This window comes from Talpa europaea (genome assembly GCF_964194135.1).
Source record: "Talpa europaea genome assembly, chromosome: 16".
In the NCBI taxonomy this organism is placed as follows: Eukaryota; Metazoa; Chordata; class Mammalia; order Eulipotyphla; family Talpidae; genus Talpa; species Talpa europaea.
The window spans coordinates 11023765-11049341 of record NC_140084.1 but is presented as its reverse complement, the minus strand read 5'-3'; the positions used below and the strand labels follow the sequence as shown (position 1 = coordinate 11049341).

Here is a 25577-nt window from a genome sequence, read left to right as displayed (position 1 = left end):
CTGTAAGCATAGCCCCTTGCACTGTGCCATTGTCTCTTCTCCCACCCAGAGGTGGAGGCTGTTTCTCCAAGTCACTTCTTTGGCCAATGGGGAGTAACAGGATGTGTTACAAGCGGCAACTTGAAAACCACCCAGCCAGTTGACAGATTGGTGAGAACTAATAAATGTTTGATGTTTAAACAATAACATGTTTTGTTATGTGGCAAAAGTTAACAGATACAGATTGGTTTTGTTTCTCCTTAGCACAGCACTCTGTACACACACCCTCAATAACTAACTATAGGATGAACACGTGAATGCAAATATTTCAAGAGAGGAGAGAAAATGTTCACAGCAGTGTATGCTGTGCTGCCTCTATGGCTACCACCGGCGACCTTGTTTTCCTCCTAACTTCCATTGCCCACATGTGATATTGTGTTATTGCAGTAAAAAGGTGCTTGGGAACATGAGCACGGGGCACATGCACTTATGATTACAGATATCCAGGGTGAGAAACCAGAGAGCAGGGGGCATGTGCATATATAAACATGGACTCCTGGGAGGAGAGATACATAGAGATTGGGAGAGAGAGTGGCCAGACAGAAGCAAGAGAGGGAGTGAGATCATGGGGGCTGGGAGGCTTGGCTGCTGTCTGCCTCCCAGCCCCCTCCCACTGCCCTGCCTGCTGGTCTCCCTGCCTGCTGGTCTCCCAGCCTGCTGGTCTCCCTGTGCCCCCTGCTTCAGCACTAAATGCCTGACAAATCTTTTGAGGGCTCCAAGACTCTCTTTCCGTTTGCCTGAATCAACAGCCTGCCCACCCTGGGATGGTTGCACAACACCGTGTTTCACTGGGGGAGATATTTTCTCCTGCTGTTACGCTTGTTAAGTCCACTCCTCTTAATGTATCACGCGCACCATGCCAAGCACACCACTCATCTTTGCTTGTCAGATCCTGTCAGGTGGTTTTTTACATCCCTATTCTTCCTTCAAGTGATCTCATTTCTGCTTCTCTAATGCTTTTACTCCCTACACTCCCTCCCTCCTTCCAACTGCACATCACACACCTGCTCCAGATTAGATAGGCCCCAATTCCTCCTTGTAATGGGAGATTATAATCATTGTTTGAAATCATATCACAAGTGGGCAAATTCCTGAGCCTCTCTGGGCACAAATGCAAAATCCTAGCCACGTTTCCATATTTATTGCCTGGCTTTGTGGTCTTACACTTGCTGGACCTCCCACATTGGTAAGCAAACGACAGACAGAAACAGATGGAGCTGGCTCAGTGCCTTCCCTACCAGCATATCTAGCTCTGCCCCCCCCCCAAGAGGGGAAGCACTGCAGACATAGTCATTGTGGGGACCTTGGTGCTCCGAGGTCCCGGAATGCTTCCAACTAGCCACTCACTGTGTGACAGTGGGGGCTGGGGGGGGCATAATAGAGTAGCTGAAACTCAAGTTGCTCAGGAATTAGGGGGTGGTAAAACTATCTTTTAAAGGTTTCCCAATGGGATTGCAACTGTCCATTGGAATCACCTGTAGACCTTTAAGAACAACTGAGATCTCAGTCCCCCCACAAGGGTTCTGATCTCACTTGATTCTCATGTGCCTTCAAGGCTGAAATCCATTGCCTTAAAGATGGCAGCAAGAAGGTCACCAAGAATGCTGGTAAAACAAGAGCCCTGCTCTGGCTTGAATGTATGAGTCCCCCCAATTTCATAGGTTGAAATCCTAATCCGTAAAGTGATGGTATTAGGAAGTGGGGCCTTTGGGAGGTAATTAGGTCACAAAGGCTGAGCTCTGGGGATTGTGATTTGTGTCTTTACATAAGAGACCCCAGAAAGCTACTCCCTTCCACCTGTGGACACATAGTGAAAACCTCATGCTCTCTGTGAGCCAGAAAGCAGGTTCCCTGGACACTGAATCTGTGCCACCTTCTTGGACTTGTCAGGTTGCTGTTTATAGGCCACCCAGTCTCTGATATTTTGTTACAGAGGTCTGAACAGATGAAGACAGGCCCTAGTTAAGTAACTACAACCAGCCCTTATTCATCATGTACTTCCTACCAGGTACTGTATTAAGCACTTAATAAGCATTATCTCTTTAACTCCTACCCAGATGAGGTAGGTACTAGGATGGTCCTCAGGCCTCCAGGTGACAGAATTGGGTGGCCCAGCTAAGTCAGCCAGCCTCTAAAGGTCACAACTCTGCTGCACAACAAGTGAGGACTTCTTGTTCTTCTTGGTCACACAGCTATGCCTTGCCTATGGCAGTCACCCACAAAAAAAAGTCTAAAAAAGTTTTATTTTAGAAGTAGGTGGAATCCACAACCTCAGGAACATGTAAGTATTGTCTAGAATATTTCTTTGGAAAAAGACAAAACCATCCTGATTGTATCTAGGTAAGAAAAAGCAAGACCTGGTTCTCCTTAGGTGTGAAGTGACTTCCCACAAGGAGTTCACTGTGAGGTGAGCAGTGAAGGAAGGTGCCCAGAATCTACTTCCAGAGGGATTTCTGTGGGAAATGACCACTTCCATAGAAGCTCCAGAAGGTGTCCCCACTGCTACATGTTCTTAGAAAGGCCGCTGAACAGGTAGGCTGCGAAGTCTCCCTTCTTAACAGCTTCAAAGCTCTACTTTCAAAACCAGATGGGTTTTTAAGTCAGTCACTTTTAATGTCTAGTTTTCAGTAGATGTAGCTAGCTTTGGGGAGATTTAATTAAAATGAACACGTAGACAAATCAAGTAAGCTCTGTTTGAGAATCAGATCACTAAATGAGCCCAGCAGACATAACCCTGAGTAGGTTCAGATGTGCACAGATAGTTTCCAGTCATTTCTTTATAAGCCAGCTTGCTTACACTGGACATCAACCAGAATGATGGTTGATACTAGAGAGGATGGTAAAATGCCTCAGAAAGAATGGATCTATAATAAAGTAACGGGAGTTCTTCCAAAGCAACATAAAAGCAGGACAAAAAGTTTTACAACACTCAAAATGAAAATGAAAATAGCCTAGTTCATTTCTCTATGGGTTATCAGATAAGCTGTCTCAGGAAATTGGACTAAACTACAAATAGCCACAAACTACGTGATCCCTAACGCAGTGATCACTTTCAGGTGAAAGATGAGGAAGGTGATGAAGGCCCACCCTCTTCAAGGTCTCTCTCCCATGAAGCCTTGGGTTTGAGTCGCAGGCAAGCCCACCACAGAGTCAGGCACTTGCTTCTGAAGGTCAGATGTGAGAGATGTCTCCCAGACTGCCCTCTACCGGTCCCGGAGGAGAATCTGACCACCTTCCCTACCCCCACCCCACCCCCACCCCCACCCCCACCCCCACCCCCACCCCCGCCTCGGGTCAACCAGTTGGCCCAGCCTAGTGGAAGAGGAGGCTCTAGGTGGATGGGCTCCAGGGGCCCTGGGGGGCTTCTTGGGGCCTTGGGGACTCAGCAAAAGCAGTTCTGTTGAAGACTGGCCTCACACAGCACAAGGGGCTTTGAATTTACTAGTAATGCATTTACAGTCGTCATGGATGGTCATCTATTTTATAGACATTTTTGTAGATGTGACGCAATTTTACCACAAAAAGAGAAAAGGTGTAAAGGCTTATGTGGAATGAGGAAGGGCTTCATCTGGAGTCTGATCTCAGAGAGGGGCCAGCAGCAGCTTAAATTCGGTCGGGAAGCAAATGTGGCATCCAGTGTGCTGTTTTCTTACACTGCTTTACAGAGTTGGCGTTCACAACACCAAGAGGATCAAGAGAAAGGCTTTCTATGATGTGGAAGGCTTGAGCTGAGGGCAAAGAGATGGAGTGCTTGGAGATTTATTCCCCGTACCCTCCTTAGAAGCATCTCAGATCTAAGTCTTACTTTTTAATAATTTTGCTAGAGACCTGCACAGATAGAAAGTTTGGCTTTGATTGGCAACAGATGTCAGAGGGATGGGAATGAGGTGATGACAGGGGTGGGCCGGGGGAAGCCAGCCACCTGGCAGGGCATGGTAGAATCCAGAAGGGCAGTGTGCCTGAGAAGACAGCTCACAGAGCTGAAAGGAAGGGCACACCAAGAAAAAAACACTTCTGAGGGAAAACTGGAGGAAAGGTGAAACTGGAGAGAGAAGCTGAAGCAAGATGACATGAAACCAGAGGCCTTGGAATGTTCCTGAGCAACTTTACCAGCAAATGACAAATGGTTTTCCAAAGTGATTGTATCGGTTTGCACCCCAACAGCCAGGTTTGAGTGTGTGTCCCCCACACCCCAGCCATACTCAAACCATCACATTTAATTTTATTCAATCTGGTGGGTATGCAATTGGTGTCTAGTTGTTTAAATTGCCATTTTCAAGATTACTAATGAGGTGGAACATCTTTTTATCTTTATGGACTGTTCGTCTTTCCCCTCCTGGGAACTAACTACTCATTTTCTCCCATTACTTAACTGAATTATGGTTTTTCCTTCAAAGGCATACTTAAAAACTCTGTGCCCTAATTAATCTGAAGGTAGTATGTATGCTGAAACCTCCTTTCGGCTTGTGACTTGTCTTTTCATTCTTTTCATGGTGTCTTCTGATGAAGAAAAGTTTTTAAACTACATGCAGAAATTATGAATATGGTCATTATGGTCTTGTGGTTTTTGTTTCTTGTTGGAGAAAGTCTTCCTTATTCAGAGATCAAGACATTCTCCTACATTTACTCCAAGTCTAAAAACTGACTTCCACATTTATATCTTTAATCCACACAGATTTCATTTTTTGTTGAGTATGGGTTTAGAATCTATTTTTGTTCTTTTTTTGTCCTTATAGATGATGGATTGTCCCTGGATCATTTACTGAATAAGCCATCCCTCTCCTATGTTCTACGATTTCAACTATTTCCATATATAGATAGGCCTGCTTCTGTTATGCTATTTCCCCATCTATGAGCCAACATTGCACTTTAAATATTATATTTTTATAGTGAAGTGAAATCTGGTGGAGAAAGACCTCCTCATTTAGAGGGGCTTAACTAGTCTCTTCCCTTTGCTCTTCTACATAAATTTCAGGATCAAGCTGTTGGGATTTTGGCTGGCATTGCCCTGAAGCTGGAGATCATTTTGGGGAGACATGATGCCATCTTTACCAGATTGAGTCTTTTAAATCAAAGAACACTGTATGTTTCACCATTTACTTACTTTCTATTTACTTACATCTTTAACAACTTTAATAAAATGATTTTATACATAAATACCTTGCATTTTTGTTAACTTTAGTCATAAGTACATTTTTTATTGCATTTTATTTTCTACTTGTTGTTGCTCTATGAAAATGCAATCAACTTTCATAACATGCCCATTCATCATCATCACTAAATTCTGGTTAATAATTTGCCTGTAGGTGATATTGAATTTTCTGTGTGGGAACATGGCAGTTTTACATCTTCCTTTCCAAATCTAGTCCCTTTTACTTATTTTCATATATTCTTGCATAGGCTAGAGTCTTGAGTAAATGGTTGAATGGAAATGTAACACTTGTCCTGTTTCTGGAATTTTTATAGTTTTCTCAACTTATCAGGTAGAGGAATTTTTCCATGAACAGTTGTTTAGTTTAAATATTTTTTTCCTAAATCTATCAAGATGACCGTATGGTTTTTCTGCTTTAATACGATAATGTGGTAAATTAAATTACTTGATTTTCTAATGTGAAACCAATTTTGCATCCTTGAAATAATGGTCATAACGTCCTGTCTTTTTATCCTTTGTTGAATTCAGATTGCTAACATTTGGATGAATATTTTGCATTTTTATTTTTGAATTAATGAGTGAGAAGGGTCTGAAATATTTATGTGTCTGACCTGGCTTAATGAGTTTGGGTATGAAGATTAAATTAGTTTCCTAAAATGAGTTGGGTAATATTTTCTCTTTTATTTCTCTTGGAAAAGAGGTTGAGTAAGTTTGAAATTATTTGTTCCTTGAATTCTTGGAAGAACTTTCATATAACAATCAGTATTTAGTTTTCATTATAGCAAGAATCAACTCTTTGGATTTTCTTTCTGTCTTCCCTCTCCCGCACCACCCCCCCAACCCCAGCCACCCTGCCGTGAGTTTGCTAAGCTCACCCTGCTCATTGTGGGCTTTTGCTACCATGGCCTTTTTATTCTTCATATATTTCCTCATATATTTTACTGCTTAAAATTTTTTATTCAACACTGCTGTGGGCTAAACTGTTCTCCCTCAAAATACATATAGTAGAAGTCCTAGCCTCCCAGTGCCACAGAAAATGACCATACTAGTTGGAGATGGGATCTTTTCAGAGATAGTTCAGTTAAAATGAGATCCTGAGGGGCCAACCCAATACGACTGGTGTCCTTGTCAGAGGAAGAAACACATAAGAGGGAAGACCCGGGGAGAAGAAGGCTGCCAGCACAGCCAGGGCGAGAGGCCTGCAACAGATCCTCTCCTCATGGCCTCAAAAGGAACCATCCCTGCCTGTAACTAGAGCTCAGGATTCTTGCTTCTGGAACTGTAAGAAAATTAATTTCTGTATTTAAGCCTCCCAGGCTGAGGCACTTTGTCAAGTCTGCTCTAGCAAACTAATGCGAAACGGCATGGCTCTGTGGACCTTTTCTGTGGGAATTCCTATTACTCCTATTAGTTCATTGATACCTTAACTTAAAAAAAAAAGTTAATTGATGTTCTAGCCCACAACATTACTGGAAGTGGAACTATTCCCCCAACCCTCCTCCTGTGTTCTCGCTCTCTTTTTCTCTCTCTTTCAAATTCCTTATTTTTGGTTTCTATGACCACTTCTGATTCTCTTACTGTGTCTTCTTTTCAGCCATCTTTACTCAGTCCTCTAATTTTACCTTAATAAAATAGCTTGCCTTAAATAAAAGTTCCATTCTTGGTTCTCTCCTTTTTTAAAAAAAATATTTTATTATTAAGGCATCCAATTCTAAGACTTTGAAGAAGTCCAGGCTGAGTTAATAGTGACGTGTTCTGGAGGTACCCACAGCCCACTCTGAACTGTCTAGTGATAACCGCTGTCTTCTCAGCCTCAGCTGAAAATCCCGCCGTGCGAGGTCTCAGTGCCTGTCCTCTTATTTCTGAGCAAGCCCAAACCAACCATGTAGGAGGCAGAGAAGACGATTTGGTCTTCCCAAAAGACCATTCCCCTCTACTTTGCTTTAATAAGGCAGACAGCAGCCTCCAATCACGGAGAGGCAGGGCTCCAGGCAGGCCTCAATTTGGGCCTCGAATCACAGAATGGTAACAAGAGAAAGCACATTCCTAGCATCTCATCTGCAGAGTGAAAAGGACAAAGCCTGGTGATGACAAAAGTGCTCATCCCTATCCTCCCTGGAACAAGAACTCAGGTTTTCATCCTTATCGTTGCCATTTCCTGTTGCCTTCAGATATTCTTCAATGAACAGATGGCGCCAAGGGCCACGGGGCTGTAATATGTCCTGAGGAGCTAACATTCTACAGATTTATAAATCTGTGTAAGAAGATTTGTAAATGCATCCCTGAAGTTCTGTGTACTGGAAACTATTTCTATTGTTAATCTGGCACCATACAACACCTTCCCACTCACCATGCCTTGTGCTGAAGGAGCCCAATTAATTTTCTACATTAATTCATTCTCCATGGGGGTGTCTGTCAGATACTCATGGAGCCTTATTATAATCTCATCTGGAAACAGGCCTTTCTTCTTCTACCAACAAACCCGGAGTGTTTCCTTCCTCACCTATCAGCTCTGTCAATTATTGACTTCTCTGAATCAAAAGTCCAGGCACCAGCCTTGATGTACCCTTTCCTGTACCCCCAACCAGACTCGCAGCAAGCCCTGCTCATTCCTCCTTTAAAGCATCTCCCATCTGGCTAGAGACTATGACTGTTTTCATGAGTTACCAAGGTCTTTGAGGTCTCAGAATCTCTGTATGTAGCTAAGTTTGTGGATCTTAAGTGTCCATTTCAGCTTTCCACTCCTCCTGAAGCAAGGTCAACAGCTATTCCAACTAGTTTGTTGTATGACAGTGACTTGTTGCTCAGGACAACTTGATTCTTAAAAGAGGTCAACAGGGTTTTCTCTGAATATTAAAAAATTCAAAACAAAGGGTTTTGCAATAGTTTTCTTGTTAGCACTTGTTACTACAAGGAAGGACCAGAAGGAAGGGCCAGCTATGTGTGGAGTCCTTGCCTTTGAAGTGCAGGAAGCTGGCTGGACCCCACAAGCTGCCCCTCTACTTCTCATCACACCTATGTTCTGCACATATGGGTTTGTTCAGAGTGAGTGATGGGGAGTGAGGATGAGAACACTTAAGTATGAACTGGACAAATACTAAAACTACCACATGACAACCTCCATTATCACCACCACCACGATTACCACCTTCACCACAACTACCACCTCCAACATCACTCTACCACCATCACCTCTACCATCATCACCTCTACCACCATCACCATCATCCTCACCACCACCATCATCCCCTTTACCAGCACCACCTCCACAACCACCACCACCTCCATCACCATTATTACCAACTACCATCACAAACACCATCATTGTGTTATCCATTCACATGACTAGGAATGGGTCTCATTTATTTTTGTAGTCCCCATAGCACTTAGCACAAAATTGAGTAGAATGTTCACAAAAGGTTCATTTAAATGAAATATGGTAGTAACACAGAAAAATGTGCTTTGATGTAATGTCAGTAGAAGACAGTGGCTAAGGTAGGGGGCTTTGCAGTCAGTGTAGACCCACAGTCCTGGATCCATTGTTAAGGGATTAGGTACCTGGGGCCTCAGTTTCAAGAGGAGATATTAATACTACAGGGCTAATAATATTATAGGAGATATTAATCTTTTCAGGGTTGTTGTATGTGACAGAGATATGTAAATAACATGCTATATATGAACAAGGTAAGTAATAGGGGAAGAACAATGCCTGGCACATAAGAACACAACTGTAGTTATTACTATTGGCCAATATTATAGGATCTTCTCTCATGCTCCTACTATTACCTCTTTAGGGAAGATTTGGCATTTAACAGTTGTCTACAGGAAATAACTCCTACTTAAGACATGAATTTGGCCATACTGGTGGTCTTATTCTAAGCCTTCAAAGACAAGGATGTTGCCTATCATATGAAAGATTAAAAACTGCAGAACTAGAAAATCAAAGGTATCTCTGAAGCAGGTACTCTGGGCTCCACAGTGATGGGCAGCTGTGTTGAGGACAGGTGGAAACGTCGGTTTTCCAGTGTCTGAGTGTCTACCAGCCTGTCATGTCTCTGGGGACCTGGTAAGGTGATCTGTTCTTCAAAAACCCTCCCAAGCATCTGGAACCTAACTTTATAATAAGACGGCCATTTCTTTAGCTTGGGACTAAGAAGGAAGACACAAGGGCCTTATCAGTCACTATGGTAGGCTTCTTACTTTTTGCCCCCAGCATCCATCATCTTCTTCTCCACTCAGTGCCTCTGATTTCCCTGTGGAACTAGCCTATGTCTGATTTCCAGTCTGGCTCAGGGGTAGCACTAGGTTCCCCCAGTCATAGTTCAGGGATGGACACAGGAATCAATCAGAGTCACTGAATTGCAGCAAAACATCTGCCAATGACTACTTTAGAAATGAGCTTCCCATTCACACCCCCTGGAAATTAATCTGGCATAATTAGCTGGAGCTGTTGGAGTTGATGGAACTGCTGAATCATCTGGCCAAGGAGGATGCAGAACCTAGCTGAGAATGGAGGCAACCCAACAGAATGCAGAGCCAAAAGATGGTGGGAGAGATACAAGGTGCAGCTGACATTGCCCGAGCCCTGGATCAAACTGTGTCTGAAGCCTATACCTAGACATTCTATATAAGCCAATAAAATATATTTTTTAAAGTTACTTTGAGTCAAGTTTGCTAGTACTCACAAACAAAAAGATTTCACAGGTCATTATAAAGTCATCAATAGTGGAGGTTTCTTTTATTTTATTTTTAGATTTTTTTTACTTATTTCTTATTTATACAAGAGCTAGGGTACAGGCCAGTGGCACAGGAGAGTGAGAGGATTCACCAGACAGAGCAGGGAGCAGAACAGGCAGACAGTCAGACAGCATTGCTGAGGGGGGTAGCGGGCAAGACAGGAAAGGTCTGCTGCGCCATGTGGGAATCTCCCTGGCCGGCCGGGAATCGAACATGTGCTGCAGAGGCTGTGGACAGTTTCACAGCACTGTGCTCAACCCACTGTGCCACCGGGAGGCCCTGGATTCCTTTTTAAAAACCAATTTGGACTGGGAGAGAGTGAAGAGACTATGGGAACTTGACACTGGTAGAGTTGGGGGGTCTGGACAGTTGAATAATGGACATCCTCCAGATGTCCATGTTTGAGTATCCGTAACTTATGACTGTTCCCTTACATGGCACTTATATGTTACCTTTTAAGGGACCTTGCCAATGTAATTAAGTGGCAGATCCTGAGAGGGAGGAGACTGTGCCAGATTATCTGGGTCATCCAATGATATAATCCCTAGTGTCCCTGTAAAAGGGTGATAATACTCCAGACCAGACCAGTGGGATTGTCAGCAGAGAAAGAGATATTGGAAGATGTTATGCTGTGGTCTCTGAAGACAGAGAAGGTGCCATGACCCAAGGAATACAAGGAATGTGACTCCAGAAGTTGGAAAAGGCAAGAAAAAGGAGTTTCCTAGACTTCCCCCCAGATCATCTAGAGGAAGCAGAAGGGAATGTGGCCCTGTCTGTCTTGCTTTTGGCCCAGTGAAATGGATCCAGGCTTCTGGCCTCCAGAACCAGAAAGAAATCAATGTACAGTGTTTTAAGTTTTAAGGCACCTAGTTTATGGTGATTTGTTTATAGCAGCAAGAAAAAAATCATACAGGGGTGGGGGCATGATTCATTCTTTGGGCTGTGAAAAGATCATTCTTGGACACAAGCGCTAGGGAAGAAAGGGGGTAGGAGGGCAGAACAGCTGGACGGGGCATTTTGCCCAAGGCCAGCGGTGGTCACCGCTTCTGTTTCCTTTCTGACCCGTTTGCTCCCTCATCAGTGCAGCTTCCCCCCTGGCCCCAGGGCGCCATGCTGGCTTGTCTCTTATCCAAACTTCTCTGGGAGGTAGAACGAAAAAAAAACAGGAGCACAGATGCTTAAAAGGGTTCTGAGAGTGAGGCCTGCAGGGAAGCTAGAAGGATATTTATGGAAGGGACTAAAGCTGAGGCCAGTGAGAAGCACACGAAGCCCTTGCACCCCGGAGAGCTCCTGTGTCCTTAAAACGGCTTTGGTCTGATTTCAGGAGAAAATATCTGAAAGGCACCTCTGGGATTTGCCACCCTTTGTCAGGAGAAAAAGGGGTCTGGGCCCATGGTTTTGGTGTCTGTGGATCCAGCACCCACACTGTCAGATTCTGGGGAGCTCTCTTTTAATAGCGCTTGTTACAAAGGAGTGAAGGGGATGGAGGCACCCTGCAAACAGTCACGGACTTCAGCTTTTCTTCCACTTAATCCTCACAACAACTCTCTTAGGTTTTGACATTATCCCCACTTTCCAGGCAGGTAACCCAGGGCACAGGGCCCATGGCTGAGGACAGAGCCTGGATTCTCATTAGCCACACCCTACCCCATGGCCCAGGACTGCGACCACCACTGATGTAACTCATCTTACAAAAGCTCCATTCCTGAGGCAGTGAAAATTGACGGGTAATGAAGAGAAACATGGAAGCATCTAGAAAACGAGGTCTCCCCTAGTCCTTCCCCGGCCTTTCGACCATCCTCCTTCAATTACAGTACTGGACGGCTAATGCGTGTCACAGGAGAACCAATGTGAGAACAACACGTGCTCTTTGGTTGCAGAGCTGGGCTCCCCTGGACTCTCATGTTCCGTTTATTTATAATTTGATTTGGAAAAGAAAAGCCAGAGCTTTCCCTGGAGGCGAGGCAGCCATGGAGCTTCTGGCATCACCTCGGCTTGGAGGCTGTGAACCGGGCGGAGATGCTAGCCGAGCCAGTGTCGGGGCAGCCCTTTCTGGCCTCTTAGAAGTAAAGGCTGGTTGCCACTTGAGCTTCCTCATGTTCCTTGCCACAAAGATGCCTGGAGCACTGCACTCTCCCCTAACTGAGCAGTCAGGCAGAAGAGACAGACCCAGGAGAGGCAGACTCCGCTGGCGGGCCAGCGTGCGCACCCAGCGCCGACTCAGCCCAGCCTCCCAGTTCACGTGGTGCGTGAGGGCACAGACTGGGGCCCACCAAGGTCGGCTGGGAGCCTGTCACGGGCATGAACTGAGACCAGCAGCTTCTAAGGCAGCGGCTGGCTTTTCTTCTTCTACAGTGCTTATTTAGCACGCCTGTCCGGTTTATGTTGTTTTGTTTTTACTAATATGTGTCACAATGGCCAACTTGGAAGTGTGTGCTCAACGCTGCTTTAAATGTCAGTCAGAAATGCCTACAAAACCACACACACACACACACTCACTACCATGTGTACACATGCATGCACATATATGCACAACCCACACATAACCCACTACTGCACACACATGCATTCACTCCCACACACATGCACACACCCCTTGCGCATGTGCACACATACATGCTTGCACACACATGTTCCTACATGCATGCCCAACTCACCCCCACATGCACGAGTGCACACACACAGCAGATGTCTGTATGCAGGCACAGGCAGGAAGGTTGAGCATCAAGGCATCCTCATAGTCTGCCTAATAAAAGAAAAAGAAAATCCCCTTTGATTCTTTTGTTTCTTTTACTAACTGTGAGGCTTAGAAGAATCCTAATTGGAAAAGAAAGGTTAGTGCTGATGAATCTGATAAGTGACCTTTAGCCAAGGAGTGGTTTATGTTTTCCTGACAGTCTGCTCAGGGAGTGCCTATGTGATGGGCAAGTGGCATTTTTTTTTCCTTTTTGCTATTCAAGGTGACATTTATGCTGTGAACCCTTCCGCTTGGCAGGCGACAGGAAGCTGACAGAAAAGAATCTTAAACCAGTTATGAAAGGGTTCTCCTCTCACGACAAATATCTGGGGGGAATCAGCTAGTTAATTAAAAAATGCCCTTTGAGGACCTACTCTGTGCTGGGCTCTGGGGACCCAAAGGCAGCAGGACAGATGGCTCACTGGCCTCTTGGGGAATAAGGAGCCAGCTGGGAAGTTGGACTGAGATGTGATGACAAAAGTATGAGAGGGACAGGCCTCCTGCCTGCAACAGGGGCTCTGGCAGAGGGAAGGATCTCAGAGAAGTCTTCCCTGGGGAGGGTGTTTAGGCTGAGACCTGACTGAGGAGCTAGAAGGTAAGGAGTGGAGAGCAGCTGGGCAAGACCACCCCTGGACAGGAAAGCAGCCAGAGAGGTCAGAGTGGCCAGGGGAAGTGACTGAGGAGAAACCTGAGCAGATGCAGGAACAGCACCCACTCAGGCTGGTGGGGCACAGGCAGCACTTGCTGCTTCCTCCCCAGGGTCATGGATGGTCACCAAGGCCTGGAAGCCAGCAGAATCATCGAGTGGAGAGCAGACTGTGGTGCAGGCATGCAGGCAGAGAGCCCGTCAGGGCTGCCATGTCCAGGCAAGGCATGACAGTGACTTTAACTAGGGCGGCAGCAGTGGACAAGGGAATGGGCCTTTTCAGATAGTGAAAGAGGCAGAACCTGGTGATGGACTGACGGGGAGGGTGGGTTAGCGAGAGGAAAGAAGCAGACGCCTCCCAGACAACTGGGTCATTTACCAGGACAGGTCTGGAAGAGAGGCAGGGAGGAGGAGGGTTAACTCCTTATCAAGTACCAGACATCTCACACACACTACCAGACCTGGCTCCCGTCTGCTCCCTCATCCTGCATTCTGTGCTGTAGCCCCATGGATGTGTCCTCTGTTCACACTGGGGGTGCAAGTCATTCTTCTCTCCAGCATTCATTCTCTCATAGGTCAGTTTTTGTCTGGAGATTGGCTTTACCACTGGACAGCCCCATCTGTCCAGGTGGTTTGGAGGCACCATGGCAGGCCTGGGTGTGGGAGTGTGGCAAGGCCTAAGGGGAGCAGAGCTTCACTGGCTGGGGGAGGGGACAGAGGCGTGTTGAAGCTGGTCCGCCCGTGGATCTCATGGAAGGGAATAGTTCCCTTCCATTGGTTGGAGCTGCACGTACCTGGCCGCAGGGATGCTGGCCATTTGGTGACTGTGGGAACAAGCTGACCTGAGACAGACTAATGCAGCAACTCCTTGGCAGACCCAAGAGACAGAGAACACTGGCTCCAGGGACGCAGCTGAAGTTCGTGCGTGAAGCCAGGCCAGAAGCCAGAATGAACCTGGACTTCAGGTTGTGGGGACCAATGAATGTCCTTTCCTTTCCACTTTTGTTCAGTCAGGTTTCCTGCTACTTGCAACAGAAGTGGACTCCACCACGCCTACCTGATACATGCTTGCTATTTCTGTCCCTTAGAAAGCATCCCTGCTTCTCCATCTGGGACATTCCACCCTGTTTCTCAGAGCAACCTCCCCCAACAAGCATGAGCTGTTACCTCCCTACCCTCCATCTACCCTCAGAGCCCAGCATCATCAAATCTGCTGTGGTTGACAGATCTGCTCCCCAGTAGCTCAGGCCAGAGGCCATGCTTATTCAATTTTGCAGCTGAGGTCTTACACATAATAATCGGCCCCCTAGTGTCACTCATCTCATCAAATGTTTTCTGAATGATCCTCTGAATGACTAAATAAATGAACAAATGAATTATAAGCAGAAGCTCAATATCAAGATATAGGAAGATACTAAAAAAGGAAAAGTGGTTAAACGAATTTTTTCAAGCAATGAAAAATTTTATATGTCATCTCCAGTAATACCCAAATACACTTTCAAAATCTTATCTGTTTGATTATGGAAATTATGGAAATGACCTCTTGAAAAAAATAAATAAAGCATGTCCTTTGCTCCCAGATGGAACGAACTCAGTTAGCTGTGTTACATCAGAACAACGTCACAGGATCTGATTCTCAAAGCTTATTAGGTCGGGCTGGCGGATCGCTCCATAATTACTTTAAATGTTCAGCATCTCCATTGTGAATTTCATCTCCAACCTGAACAGGCCACGGCACCTCACAAGCAGGCCCTAACACTCAGCCCAGGCCCGCTTCAGTACTACCCGGTAGTTGGCTAACAGACATCCTCAGCAAGCCATCGTCACCATGGTAACCAGCGCCGGCGAGGAAAAGGGGGCTGGAATAAACATGAGGACTGTGTGCAGGAAGCACCCCAGGCTTCTCCGCTCAGAATGACCAATCAACACTCAGGGCCTGAAAACTCAGCTGTCAACGCATCCAACAGGGCGTGTGCAGAAGCCCTTCCATCCTGGCCGCCAGCCAGGCATCCAACCCAGGTGAGAATGTTGCCGTGGGCTCGGGAAACAGCCTGCGTGTACATTCCGAAAAGACTTGTCCGAATTAAATTTGGATTTAGTATCTAATTGACCTTAAATCTAATTGAGCAGAAGAAACGCCTCTAAACACAGAGTTGTTGAAGGCAGACTTTCCCTGCCAGGACTCACTGCCTCCCGCTGCGCACACGTGGCTGTGTGTGTGCACATGTACATGGACACGCACATCTGTGGGCCAGATGGGAAGACACTGCAAGTTGCGGGGTATGGGCTCAGGGTAGAACTGTCCTGCTCAATTCCTCCTCTGGGTTTCAAATGCTTATTAAGAAAGCTCTACAAAGCTTTTATTTTTTGATCACAAATTGCTGATGAACTGACCCCTAGAGTCAACATCAAAGCCAGCTAGAGGCTTCAAAAATTCTTCTCCAACAAAGATGTAAAGCAATGGTATTTCATGAATAAAAATAAAAAATAAATAAAGCAGATTATCCTTGCTCTCATTTTCTGTTAATAAAAGTGTGTGTCTATAGACAGATACACCGATAGTGATATCTGTATACAAGTTAGATACGCAGTGTGGAGGCAGGGAGGGCTTTCAAAGATGTCTTATCTGCCTTTCCTGCCTGGAAATGTAAGCTGGACCATGATTTTAGGCTCCGGGTGCCTTTTGTCAATAACCAGTTGTCAGAATTGAACACGTTCATGAAACACCAGGACACAGGATGCAGAAGCCCAGGGCAAGCCCGAAGGAGAAGACAGGGACAGCAGCGAAGAGCTCAGTGAGATTGCTCCTACCTTATCTGATTTTCCTCATCATCCACCAGGAAGAACCAGCGGAACTTGACGAGCAAGGGGCTGCAGTTGTTGATGTTAATGTAGCGGATCACCTCCGTATCGTTCAGGATACAGCCAAAGTTCAGCTCCATGGTCTCAAAGCTGAGGTTGGGGTAATGCACCTCCCCACGTAGGCTCAAGCTGTCCACCTGAGGATGCTCCACGTACTTGATGGTGAGAGTTTCTTCTGCCACCCAGTTGTTCAAATCATTTCTGTAGGAAGGGTCAAACTTGACTAGTAGGTTCTTTTCTTCATCAATTTCTAGCTTAATAGGCTGCAAAGCAAGAAAATGGGGCGTTACCGACCTTTGTACCATGGGTGTCTAAGTTGATACATGAGACAGGACAACCAAAGTTATTTATAGGAACTTCTGTACACACACAGCACATGAATGCACGCAGTCTAGTCTAAATACCTATACAGCTACACTTTATCCAAAATCATGTACTTACTCCTACATGCAAGTAGTGAGCATTATCTACATCAAAATTGATACAGATATCAATATAGATATATCTATCTATAGGCACACACACATGTATTAGATGACAATGAAAACAAGGATAATCTGGAAAGGATTTTTTCTTTATGTATGTATTTTTATTAATGAAGTACCATTGTTTTACATCTTTGTTGGAGAGAAATTTTTGAAGAAAGGGATTTGGTAAGAGTAAGGCGGTTATAAGGATTGAGGAGTTATAAAAAGGGAAAATCCCCTGTGACTATTATAAAATATCCTTAATTGAAAATACATGGGATTGTAAAATGTTCTCTCTAGACACAGGGGCAAAGGTCTTTATTTAAGAAATTTTTAAGAGGCTTCCTAGAGCCCTGGGGGAGGGGTTCTGTAGAGGTTGCCCCAGAAAGGGATGGATTAAGTAATTTAATTGCTTTTCTAATGTCTGTAATTCTAAGTTTTAAGCGCAGTGTCAGCTACTTTCTGCTGTTTCTATTCAACTTAAATTGGTACTCCGGAGTTTTACAGAGTTTGTTCAGTTTCTTTTTTTTCTTTTTGAGTCAAACCTGCACGTATTTCTGGATACTAAGGCCAGAGTAACAGGCAACAGCCTGGCTCTGCGTTGGCTTTTTTCCCCTCCTCTTTATTTTTTATTTATTTTTAAAATATATGTCTTTATTTTCTTACATCGTTGTTAATTTTTAGATAGAATTTGATTTCTCCTCTCGTGTGTAGTCCATAATTTCTCCTACCACCATTGGGAAAGCTGCATGGAGGGGCCTTAAAAGACTAAAAATGACCCACATGAGCCAGTGATTCCATCTCAGGACTCTACCTAAAGACACAAAAACACCAATCTGAAAGGCAATCTGCACCCCTATGTTTATCGCAGCACTATTTACAATAACCAAGATATGGAAACAACCCAAATGTCCCCAAGCGAATGGATCAAGAGGATGAGTTGGCTTTATAAAGACCTGCTCGATTCCCATATTTATTCTGTGCAAGCCGCCTCCTGGTTTTGCAGAGTGCCTGAGGCACCGAGGAAGTGCACAGAACAAAGGTGTGTGCGGTGCTCATCCCTCTCCACAGAGTCTCAGCGTTTACGTGTTTCATGGGGCCCTTCAGCAACAAGACTCGGATGACTTCTGTAGATCAAGCCAACCCCTGACTCAAGAATCAGAGCTCGGGCCATGACTTGGAGGCTGGGTCCTGTTCTCGTAGGCCACGGCAACGGCAGCACTTGCTATCAAAATGCTAGGGGTTTCAAAATATCTTTGAAGATCAACTTGAATGTGTTTTTTTCCCCCCAGAAGAATGACTGCTGTTTTGTAGCAATGATACATATTCACAAACATTTACATTATTATATATAAAAAAGCACAGAGAAGAAATGAGACACTTGCTCTAAATGGTATTTTTCAGCATTCACATTTGGTAGCACTTCAGACGTCATGGAAGGATAAATACAAAATGGAACTAGGCTATATGTACTTATATTTTAAAAATCATGCTTGAATTTTTTTCTCAAAAACAAAAACAACCCCTGAACAAAATGTCCTGGTACAGGACCAGGTTGGGTCCTATGAACTTGGACACAGATATTTAGCCTCCCCAACCCTCGGTTTCTCCATCAGTAAAACAGGGGTATTAATAGTACCTTCCTCTTTGCAGGAAATGAGTTGGTATGTAGGGGATGTGTTCCCAGCAGTGCCTGGCACATGGTGTGTAAATGCCAATTATTACTTTATCCCTTTACATACAAGAGGAAGATGGGTAAGGATTAAGTAGTTTCAACTCCAGACAGCATCTGCTGACGCCCAGCACTAAGGGGGATGGAATCTGTATGTTCGTCCTCCCTGTCCCCTACTCTTTATTGGCTATAGCACTGATTTTAAAAGGATGAGGCTTAAACATTGTGTTCTGGGATCACCAAGGTTGTTTCATTTCAATTCTATAATTAAATGGACCCACTGTTTTTTTTTTTCATTCCCATGTGCCTTATTTCGTTCTTCTGAACTGCAGTGTTTCACTAGCAAACTGGTTTTTCATCAGGGCTGTGTGAACACTGTTTTCATTCCTTCCTTGCATTTTGAGGGTGTCTGTAGCCTTTATGCTTAAAGGGCAGTTTGGCTGGTTATAAAATTTGGGAGTCACCTTTGAGTTTTCCCTCAACACTTTGTCTCCACTGCTCTGTTGTTGACTGGCATTAAATAGTACTGTGTAGAAGGCCGAAGTAGGTCTAAAATCTTCCCTCAGTGGGAAGATTTTTTCCTTTTATTTTTTGGCTTATATGTAATGGAATTCTTTGATTATCAATAGGACCAGAAACTTCACTACGATATGACTCACTATAGAATATTCTACATGATTTTGTCCCAGGACAAAGAATGATCTTTAAAAAAAAATTAAAAAAAAAAATTTCCTTTGTATGTAGACTAGCTAGAACAATGAAATGCAAGTCACCTTTGTGCCCATCTCCCCAGGTCTCACCCAAGCCAAGGGGTTCCCTCCCCTGAAGTACTCAAGTTTATAAGTGTCCTGCCTACCCAAGTGTATGGTTATAAAATGACCTTTGTAGGAGGATTAATTTTAAACCCAAATGATAGCATCCCGGGCACTCTTGCTCTGCACTTTGCTTTCCCACTGGGAGATCACTTACTAGTGTTTACGGAGCTGTCTCACTCTTTAAGTTTCCAAAACATTTATCGTATTTCTTTATACTTTTTAATTGAAGTAGCACTGCATGATACCATTATATAGGTATCAGTGTACATCGCTATAATCCAACATCTGGAGCTATAGGCTAAGTTCACCCTTAAAAGTTCAGGTCCATCTTTCATCCTACGACTGAGCCCTTCCACCTGATTGATGCTCCCCAACTCTCCTTCCTCCCTTCCCTTCTGGTGGCCACTAATTTGGTCTTCGAGTCTAAAAGTTTATTTTTGTTTTATTTAGTTCATTTTTATTTATTCTGTTGGATTTCATCTGTTTTGTTTATGTACCACGTAGGAGTGGGATCGTACAGCTTCATCTTTGTCTGTCTGACTTACTCCACTCAACAAAATGCCCTCTAGGTCCGTCTACGTTGTTGCAAATGGCAGGATTTCATTTTTCTTAATAGCTGAAAGCCTTTTACTCCACCATATAATTCTGCCATTGTTTATTCTCCTGTTGATGGATATTGGCTTTTGGTCTCTCGCTCCTATAGTCAATGTTGTGGCGAATATCCTTACATATAATTCACCTTGTGTGCTGGATCTATGTCTTTGGGATAAATTCCTAGGAGTAGAGGGGTATGGACATTTAAAATCTCGATAGGTCTTGCCATATTGCTTTCCAATGCACACTTCCCTCACACTGCAGGGGCACAGCTGCTTCCTCAACCCTCCCTAGCAGCCACATCCAAGTTATTTTCTGCTCTTGGCCAATTTGAGAGTAAATAAAAAAAGGGCTTCATAGCCATATTGATTTGCATTTTATTCTAGTATTATTCAATTTGAACATATTTTCCTATATTTAAGAGACTTTCTTTTGTTTGTTTTTGGTGCTCTCACTGTTCACTTCCTTTTGCCTATTTTTCTGTTGGATTGTTGGTATTCTTATCAGTTTGCAGAAGCACTTGAATTATATGTATGCTTTAATTAAAGGTACATTTGCAGGTGACACAGAAGGCCAGACTGTACTAAAATAGTTATCACCCCAAAAGCAGCAGCTCCTGAGCTCCCCTGGCTTCCCAGCAACCTGGAGGTCACTGTTTCTCAATTCTTGCAGGCCTGGCCACAGGGCAGTTTCCATGGGCAGAGAGGGAATGGCCAGTGGTGGACACACCCCAGATGCCAGTGATTATTCTAGGGTGCTGATACTGACACTAGAAACATTAAATTTCCCCAAATATTTTGATCTGTTTCCCTGGAGAAGCACACTTATCTTTGTATTTTGAGATAAAAGCTAGTTGCCCATGTTTTTTTTTGGGGGGGGGAGAGGGGTTGTCAGGTGGGACAGCCCACGGAATCCCTCTGTCTTCAGAGTTTTCATACAAATCGCCTCTGAGCACAGGCTGCTTGGGGGGATGGCACCCACAACCTCACTGGAGAATTTTCTAGGTTGCAGATTTTTGTGATTTATCAACTCACCCTAATCTTCAATCTACCTTCCAGAATTTGTTTCAGATGCTCAGTGTCTGGTTACATCTATCCTCTCCCAGCTTTGTTTTCTTGTCCCGGGCTTCTTCCCTCTTGAACACTTCTGCTCTCATCTCCCTCCACTCCAGGAGGGAGCAAGTGGGCCCAATCTACTATACAGACTAAGAAAGCTGCTGGTGGCTGAATTTTCATTTTGTCCTCCATTTGTTTCCCCTGTTTGGTAGTTTCAGTCCTCTTTAAATACTTTTATCTCATCCTTGAGTTCTTTTTAAAGCACGACTTTTCAATTTCCTATATTCTTTCCTCCATTTCCTGGGTTCTTTACATTTTTCTGGACTGGAATCAGGCAGCACACTGACATTATTCTGCTCCTTTGTCACACACACAGCCTCTCCGGAGGGTCAGAAAAGCCCCCTGATCACTTACCTCAGGGGTTAAGGGCAGTAGAGATTTATCAGTCTCGCAGATGAAGAAGGGGCCGCCCGTGGACAACAGCACATTCACGGGCAGGGTGGAGGTATTCTTCAGGGCCAAGGGCTGGAAATTGGGTTCCAGGACAGTGTTGGGCTTCTGCAAAAAAGAAAAAAGAGGATGCAAACCAAGTGTTAGTAAATATGGTAAGCCTTTAGCAGGAGAGTCTCATATTCGTTGCTAACAGCAGAATTAGCGTTGCTCCCACCGTCCAACTGTCTCTTTAAGTCTCTCTCTATTTACATATATATGTACATGTGTATATAATGTTTTTTCCCTAATAGAGATTTAGAGCCATCATTTTTAATGTACTGTATGGTGGACTACTGAGAAGAGACTCTATGGAAGTGAGAAAACTCAAATTCAATGTCTCACTCTTTGGTTGTCATGTCTCTGGATAGAACTATTGCAATACAAGCTTCCACAATCTCATAAAATAATGTCTAATAAATTAGCATGTCTCATGGACGGTATCATTATATTAAACATTTTTTTTTGTTATGCGATAGTTTTTCCATACTTAAAATACCCAATTTGCAAATAGACTTATTGTATCGACAAATGCTCATAACCATTCCCTCTAAAATGAACACTGGGAGAGTTGATTTAGAAGCATCTTTTCACATGTCAGACACATCAAAATTAATTTTCCAAATGGAGAAAGTATCAGAAGCGGATGTTGAGCTGGTAAGAGGGCCCATTGCTATTAGGAATAGGTGAGGGGAAGCCTTTGCTCGGAGGCCCCCAAGGAGAAACTCCTCCCTCTACCCGCTGGCTTTCCTGACCATTCCGGCCAGTGGTTCCCAGGCCCCTTTGTTTGGATTGCCTTTTCCTTCTTGTTCCAATTTCAGTTAAATCCTCCTGATATCACATTTTGGTCTGCTGCTGTCTCAGCTTCTTTGTTCAGCACAGACTTTCTTCTGTTATGGTTTCTGGGTGCCCTGGCTCCGAGCAAACTTAGGCCCAGTGTCCACTGTTCCGGTTGCCTCCACAAATATCACGGATTGGGTGGTTTAAACAACAGATTTGTCTCACAGCTTTAGAGGCTGAGAAGTCTGGGGTGAAGGTGCCGGCAAGCCCAGTGTCTGGTGAGGGCTTCTTCCTGGCTTCACCTTCTCAAGGTGTCCTCCCATGGCTGAGAGTGGGGGGTGTTTCTCTTGTCTCTTCTTACAAGGTCACTAACCCCATTCGGGAGGGCTCCACCTGCATGAGCACATCACTTTCCAGGGGCCCTATGTCTACATACCATCACACTGGGGCTTCCACATAGTCATCTGGGTTGGTGGGGAGGGGGGGGTACATAACCATTCATTCATAATAGTTGGCTCCAGCCTCTCCCCTCAGTTGCACTCCACTCACTGTCTTCACACCCCTAAGTTCTTTTAGGGGTTCGGTCTGGCACTTACCACAAGATGCCAACCATTCCCTCCTGGCCCCCCAACATGGTAATATGGGTACTGGACTCACTTTTTGCAGATGGCATTGTAGTCTGGGGCGAAGCACCACTTAGGGGCCTTATGTAGGCTTTGCTAGGAGAACTGTCCACACAGCAACCTTCCCCAGGTGGCTGCGCCACTGCAGGCAGATTGGAAGTGGAGAAGTCTCACTTGGTTGGTTTTGGCAAGAGGCCATTTAGAGGTCAGGGATGGGAAGGAGTCGATGTGCAGAAAATCTGTTCTATTTTAAAATGACCCCTTCTCTCAGGGTTGTTTGTCTCCCCAATTAACAGGAGGCAGGATCTACTGCTGGACTTCATGAAGCAAACTGACTGCTCGTTTCAATTGACCTTTTCAATCCCACAGAGATGCTGTTTTATCTCCGCGGCGTGAGTGGTACGACAGGCGTAAAGTAGATCAAATCTGAGGAAGTGGTCACCACAAAACCCTTCCCACAGGCAGGGCTGGTATCGCTACAGTGTGATCTACCAAGTCAGGGACACCACCTTGAGTTAAAATAAGGAGACATAACAGATAACGGGGCGTTACATAATTAAGTCTCAATACCGAGACCTCACAGATCTCTTGCACACACTGAATAATGAGGTTCTACTTCTTCATTGGCCCCAATAAGGATTAAATATGCACAAGAAATGAACTATGAAAAATAGAGTAATAGGACAGTTTTCAAACTTGAGATGTTGGTGGGGCAGAGGGTGGGGTGCTGTGGGGAAAGGACAAAAGTGAATAAGCAGAGGGTTGTAACTCAATTCCTTTTTTAATCCAGTAAGTCACTGCCATATTCAAAATATTTGCTATTATATTCTAGGGATAAGCTCAAACAATAGACATTTGAAAATGAATATACTTTTGAAAAACAAGGCTTACAGATATAAAGAGAAAAAAAAAAAAGAACACTACCCACACATTTTTATGAGTGTTTATGGGCTTAGGATAAAAGCATCCACTAAAGAAACTAAGCTGCATATTTAACATATATTGAATGTCTTGCACAGAATAGCTTTTCAATAAATATTCACAGAGTTTTCTCTGAATAGCTACATTTACAGAAAATATGATGCCACCAAATTTGGTGCAGCTGTCACCAATAAATATCTTTCCTGTTACTTAAAAATGGAAGAATTTAAATCAGAGCAACGAGCTTAATAACAGTAGCAGGAATTCTTATAGTATTTTCTTTTAATATGTCTTACAAAACTTGCCACGGTTCGTTTAGCATTCTGAAACCAAACCAAAACCCTTCAGTTCTTCGATTTCTATTCTCCCCACAAACCTGGTGAGCCAGGGTTTCTGCTACTGAATCCACTACAGGTGCTCACAATGGATTTGTGGATTTCGATGGTGCCTACATGTCTTAGTTCCCCTACTGGGCTGTAAGTTCCCTCCTTCATGTCCTAGAAGGGCGCCTGCCCCGGGTGGATGCTCTGTAGAGATTTACTTGATATGATCAAAAGTGCTAGAACACAGCACCAGAATAAATGGTCCTGAGCGCTGGCCTACGAGTCTCCAGATGACGACCTTTGGCGGATGGGCCCCCCGGGCCCAGGCCTTTGGGGTGACAGCATAGAACACAGTGGGACAGCGGCCCACCTACTGCTTGGCGAGGTTCACCAGGGAGTGTCTGCCCTCACTGCTGTATCCCTAGACAGTGCCTGGCACATGGCAGGCCTTAATAAATATTCTACTCAGCAGCTGGCCTGGCTGTATCCATGAATAAATCTGATAGTGTCACTCTCCTCCCTAAAACCTTCCCATGAGAGAATAAAACCCAAAGTCCAGAGCTTGCCTCCAGGTCATGCCACCCACATCTGGTCCCCATCACTTCTCTAGAGGGTCCTCCTGGCATCCCTGGTACAGTCTCTGCTGAAGGTGGCCTCCCAGGTCTACATGCTCACCCAAGTGCCTTCCCAACTCAGCCCATGGATGTGCGGCTACTTCTGCCCACATTCCTCCCTCCACCTCCTCTCCAGACTGATTTCTATTTCCCTGCAAGTCTCAACCCTGGGCAGGCGCTCAAGGAAGCCATCGATGGCCACCTGCACAAATACCCCTGACATACGTTCTCACAGCACTGTACACTTGTCCACAGGACTGTTTAGGATTGCAGTTCAAACAACTAAATTATGACGATCTGTTCACAGCCTGTACCCAACAACCAGTCTTTCAATTTTGGCTCTGACTGGCGGGTTCACCAGATGTTCAGCACCAACGCAGTCCGCTGCTCAGGAGAGGCATTCCATATATTTCCATTGGGATAGTAAATAATTCTGTGCCAGATGACTGCTGAGGAGTAGGGCAAGTCCCACTGCGACTTCCCACCACTTCCTTGTCAACTGACCCCGAGTCCCGAGCAGTCCTTGCCACCCACCCGCTGTCCTCTGCCTCTGTCCTCAGGGCCCCATAAACTCAGGGGCATGGACAGCCATACCAGCTAATGCGTGGGACTCAAAAAGGGTCATTCTCAAGTGGGTTAGGTGATCTCTCTGCTGACAGGTTGTATCTGCATCTCCTCTTGTGTGCTGATGGCATGGCCGTGGGACGTCCCTGCTGTGCAGATGGCTGTGGGAACAACTGGGCGACGCATGCAATGAACGTGAGCCAAGTGGCGGCCACTTGTGCAGATGACTGCAGTTATCAAGAACTCTCCTTCAACACTGTCTCCCCTACCTTGTCAAAGGATCAACTGAAATGCGTTTTCAGTGCACTTCACTTTAGTCTCAGGCATCAGGAATGATGGAAGTAGAATTTCCATAATCATTTACATTTCAAAGGTACATAGGCTAGATTCAGAATTTTTTAGTTGAATGTGTTTTAACTTTAAAAAAACATCTGTTGGGTGTAGGTGTAACCGACCTCCCTTCACTCCCCCAAGTGAAAGGTGGACA

General features: G+C 44.8%; 1 protein-coding gene across 1 annotated transcript in view; it reads right to left on the bottom strand.

Annotated features, from left to right (window-relative positions):
• The window catches only part of HYDIN (HYDIN axonemal central pair apparatus protein), a gene marked incomplete at its 5' end in the record, with an annotated part of 266133 nt that overhangs the window by 118857 nt on the left and 121699 nt on the right, over positions 1 to 25577 (bottom strand). The window contains 2 exons of the mRNA XM_084256586.1: positions 16123 to 16436; positions 21191 to 21334. Of these exons, the coding sequence (XP_084112712.1) occupies positions 16123 to 16436; positions 21191 to 21334 (458 nt within the window). The remainder of the gene's footprint in view (positions 1 to 16122; positions 16437 to 21190; positions 21335 to 25577) is intronic.